Raw genomic sequence first — 5,020 nt, 5'->3', positions numbered from 1 at the left:
CTCCGGTATTTAAAAAAAAAAAACCAAAAAAAACTTCGAAGGACATTCAAGGAAGATTTGAGGAAAGCATCAGAAGCTGGAGACGACAACCTAAGCAATCAAGGAGACTCCATCATGCTACCTGCTTCTTTTACTGGGGGACCAATGTATATGAGGCAGAGCTACCTTGATGCAATGGCTACATGTAAGAAGTTTGTGTTTCAAGACCTCTTTATTACATTCACATGCAATCCTAAATGGCCTGAAATTGTAAGATTTGTCAATGAGAGGAAGCTAAAGACTGAAGATAGGCCAGACACCATTTGCAAAATATTCAAGCTCAAGCTTGAAAATCTTATGGATGACATCACAAGAAAACATATTTTTGGGAAAACAGTTTCAGGTTTAAATTATTTACCTTCATCATTTTTTTATAAATGATATATCATTCTTTTTTAACACTAGATATATATATATTAAAATTATTCATATGATTGTGCAGCTATGTAGACAGTAGAGTTTTAAAAGAGGGGTCTTCCGCATGCTCATATTATCATCTGGATGGATCCCAAATGCAAGTTCCCTACTGCAGACGAAATTGACAAGTTGATTTCTGCTGAAATTCTAGACAAGGAAAAAGATCCAGAACTCTACAATATAATATCAGAATGTATGATTCATGGTCCATGTGGTAGTGTTAACCCATCATCTCCTTGCATGGAAGAAGGTAGTTGTTCAATACTTTACCCAAAACAGAATGTTAACATCACCAGCATTGACAAGGAAGGTTATCCGGTTTATAGAAGAAGCAAGGATGGGCGTTTTATCGAGAAGAATGGTTTCAAATGTGATAACCGATATGTTGTCCCTTACAATCGGACTTTGTCGCTTAAATATCATGCTCATATAAATGTGGAGTGGTGCAACCAAACAGGTTCAGTGAAGTACTTATTTAAGTATGTTCACAAAGGTAATGATCGAGTTGGTGTCATTGTGGAACCTAATATAAAAAAAGTTCCTGAGGAAGGTCACAAGAATCGCCAAAATGATAACACTCCATCATCGAAAGATGAAATACAAGATTACTTTGATGGCAGGTAAACAAATAGTTGTTTAAAATTTCACTTTCTGTGGACATTATTCATTTTAAATCATCTTTTTTAACCCTTTTCAGATATGTATCTGCATGTGAAGCTATGTGGAGGATTTTAGCTTACCAAATACATTATAGGCAAACCGCTGTTATGCCACTCACTTTCCATGAGGAAGGCAAACAACCTATTTATTACCGAGAAGGTGAGTCTGCACAGAATGTCAAGGATCGTGACTCTCTTGATGAATCTCAGTTCCTTGCCTTATTTGAACTTAATAAGCGTGATGAAGAAGCTAGACAGTTATTATACGAAGAAATACCAAGCAAGTTTATTTGGGATGGGAAGGAGAAAAACAAAAACATTTGCTATAGGGAGAATTAACTACGTTCCTCCGACCATAGATGATGCATATCATTTGAGGATACTTCTCAATTTCGTTAGAGGTCCTACCAGTTTTGACCATATTAAAACTGTGAATGGTGTCGTACACAAAACGTATCGTGAAGCATGTTACGCTCTTGGGTTGTTAGATGATGACAAAGAATATATTGAAGGTATAAAAGAAGCACATTTCATGTGTTCTCCAAAGTTCGTTCGTAAAATGTTTGTCAGGATGCTTCTCGCAGTTGTTTTAAGTACTCCTCATATTGTATGGGAAGAAACTTAGGAGATGTTATCTGAAGACATATTAAGGCGGAAAAGAGTAGAATTGAAGCGACCAGGTTCATTACATTTTCTATCTTATTAAGTTAATTTGCTTTTTTTTTGTTTTTAAATGTTAGATGTAGTATATAAATTAAAAAAAAAAACTTATTTTGCAGAGCTTACATTGACTGGTGAAGAAAGGAAAATATTTTGTCTACAAGAGATAAACAAACAATTGAGAAGAAATGGTTCTTCGCTCGAGTCTTTTAAAACTCTGCCCCAGCTTAAGAATGAGAATATTCCTGTTTTAAACCAGTTAATAGTTGATGAACGAAGATTCATCAATCAAACTGATTTAAAAAAAGAAGCATCTGGAGTGGTTAAATATGCTGATGGAAGAGCAAAAGAAGATATATGATGAGTTCATAGACTCTGTTTTCAAAGATAAAGGTGGATATTTTTCTTATATGGTTTTGGTGGAACTGGTAAAACATTCTTTTGGAAAATTTTATCTGCAGCTGTAAGGATCAGGGGAGAAATAGTGTTGAATACTGCATCTAGCGGTATAGCCTCTCTTTTGTTAGAAGGTGGCAGAACAGCTCATTCAAGGTTTGGCATTCCTTTAGAAGTTCATGAAACGTCAATGTGCAGAATGTCAAGGTCTTCTGATCTAGGTGAATTAGTCCAAGAAGCGAAGTTGATAATTTGGGACGAAGCTCCAATGATGAGTAAATACTGCTTTGAGACTTTGGATAGAAGTTTGAAAGATATAATGCGTGATCCCGAAGAAAAACCTTTTGGGGGTAAGATCATTATGTATGGTGGTGATTTCCGTTATTGTTGGTGCTGGTCAAGAGCAAATAGTTAACTCCTCGCTCAACTCATCTTACCTTTGGAATCATTGTAAAGTTTTGAGGCTAACAAGAAATATGAGGTTGCTGCAAAACATAACTCCAAGTGAAGCCAGGGAGATTGAAGAGTTCTCGAAATGGATTCTTAATGTTGGAGAAGGAAGACTTAATGAGCCAAATGATGGAGTTGTTGATATTGACATACCAGAAGAATTGCTTATCAAAGAAGTAGACTCTCCAATTGAAGCGATCATTAATGCAATATATGGTAATTCGTTACATACAACCAAGGATGCCAGCTATTTTCAAAGCAGAGCTATTTTGTGTCATACGAATGATGATGTCAACACTATAAATGACCACATGATCTCCATATTAGAAGGTTAGTATCAGCTTTCTGCTAATATTCCTATTCATTCTATATACTATATGACGTTTCAGAGCTGTAAAAAAAAACACCTTCATAATAGGGTTTTAATCGTTGATTGTTTTACAGGTGAAGAAAAGATTTACTTAAGTTCAGATAGTATTGATCCTGCAGATAAAAGGAATAAATACAATCCTTCATATAGCCCGGATTTCCTAAACTCAGTTAGGATTTCAGGAGTATCAAACCATGCTCTTCGATTGAATATTGGTTGTCCAGTAATGTTGTTACGCAATATTGATCCTCATGGCGGTCTAATGAATGGAACAAGACTACAGATTACACAAATGGCTGATCATGTTATACAAGCAAGAATCATAACGGGTACGCGAGTTGGTAAAATTGTTCTTCTACCAAAAATGGTATTAATCCCATCAGATACTTGTTTGCCTTTCAAGATGAGACGTAGACAATTTCCCATAAACGTTGCTTTTGCAATGACTATCAACAAAAGTTAAGGCCAGTCTCTCTCAAATATTGGTTTATACTTGCCTAGACCTATCTTTTCTCATGGCCAGCTATATGTAGCTATGTCCCGTGTAAGCAGTAAATCAGGATTGAAATTCTCATTACTGACCCAAAAGGAAAACCTCAAACAAAAACAAAGAATGTCGTCTTCAAAGAGGTTTTCCAAAACATTTGATCCATTTCATGCATCCCTTCGTAAGACTCTGTTTTTACTCTGTTTTCAATTCTTTTTAAATTTATACATTTGTTTGTCTTTTAATTATTTGATCATTGATTTTTTTTTTTGCAGGTTTTCTTTTAAATTTCCATCCTTCAAATAAATTTCATAAATTATATTATTTATGAACTCCACCAAATTTGTGCTATCTTATATAGATATATTGAGTTCGTTTATTTAATTTATTTCAAATATTAATTATATTTCAAATTCTACCACTATATTATTTCCAATTATTTAACTATGTATATATTATATATTTATATATATATTTTAGACAGGTTGAATAACTAGACAATATTTTTAGATTGAAGAAATTGTAATAATATATACACATTTATAAAAACACAGGCATAAGGCTACAGCTAAAACAGAGGAGAGGATAGAGGCCAGAGTTAATGATATAAGAATGGAATGTACTATGTGTCAGAGTCAATATCGTCCTCACATAAATCAAATGTCAAACAAAAAGTACATACTAATTTGTGATAGGTTGAGATAGGCTAAATAATATGAAAATAACTTAAACAATATTTATATATTTCAAGTTATAATAAACATTTTGGTGCTTGGAGGAAGGCTTTCACTGAATGTGAGTTTAGCTGTGCACATAGCCAGCACAAGTCTTGCGGCCTTGGAACCGTATAGATATTTAATTGGTCATTATATGTTAGAAATGCTTAGGTAGTGTAGAGGTTAACGGCCATTACTTAGGTGTGCTGAGGTAATGTGTTCAAATCCCACCATCCAGAATTTCTAAGGGATATAAGATTTAAACCACACGTTTTCAACAGACATTTACGAGTGAATCAATGTAGTCTAGCGGCTGAAGGTTGCTTTCGTAACAAAGAGAGATCTGAGGTTTGAAACAGTCTGCCAACACCTTTTTTTTAATTTCTTTTTGCGCCAGCGAAACGGAAGAAAAAAAAAAAAGAACAAAATAAGTCATTAAAAGTATATTATACACTAGTTTTTATACTTCTCATTACATATATTTTTAATTATTTGATAATAAGAATGAATTCAAGTTAATGTTACTTTTTTTATTATCCTTAAATTTTTGAAGAGAAATTGTGTGAGATGCACATGTCTACATTTTGATAAATTGTCACTATTTAATGGTGAAATTGTTTTAAGAAAAATATGATATCTTCCCTCAAACTCAAAATGGTTACTAATTTAATTATAGAGATATTCTGTTAAAAAAATATATTTTTAATAATAATATGAGGTGTAGATAAATTTATCAGGATAGGATTTTATTTGAGCCCAATTGCGAATTAAAAAAAAACATATACAAAATCACAAAAAAAAAAAAAAAAAAAAAAAAAAAAAAAAA

General features: G+C 33.2%; 1 protein-coding gene across 1 annotated transcript; it reads left to right on the top strand.

The window, feature by feature from the left end:
• On the top strand, positions 2,105-3,454 carry LOC104705447. The gene is made up of 4 exons (XM_010421462.1): positions 2,105-2,168; positions 2,237-2,521; positions 2,628-2,837; positions 3,066-3,454. The coding sequence occupies exons 1-4, from the start codon at positions 2,105-2,107 to the stop codon at positions 3,452-3,454; spliced, it is 948 nt and encodes a 315-aa protein (XP_010419764.1).

The sequence above is a fragment of the Camelina sativa genome, chromosome 1 (genome assembly GCF_000633955.1).
Source record: "Camelina sativa cultivar DH55 chromosome 1, Cs, whole genome shotgun sequence".
Classification (NCBI taxonomy): domain Eukaryota; kingdom Viridiplantae; phylum Streptophyta; class Magnoliopsida; order Brassicales; family Brassicaceae; genus Camelina; species Camelina sativa.
Note: the sequence above shows the minus strand (reverse complement) of the source record. Positions and strands in the feature narration are given on the sequence as shown.

Bases quoted from the DNA above. Each gene is read 5' to 3' on its own strand.
- LOC104705447 (XM_010421462.1), top strand. From the start codon at position 2,105: ATGCTGATGGAAGAGCAAAAGAAGATATATGATGAGTTCATAGACTCT. The intron at 2,169-2,236 runs GTGGATATTTTT...TTTTATCTGCAG, and splicing joins CTCTGTTTTCAAAGATAAAG to CTGTAAGGATCAGGGGAGAA. The intron at 2,838-3,065 runs GTAATTCGTTAC...ATTGTTTTACAG, and splicing joins GATCATTAATGCAATATATG to GTGAAGAAAAGATTTACTTA.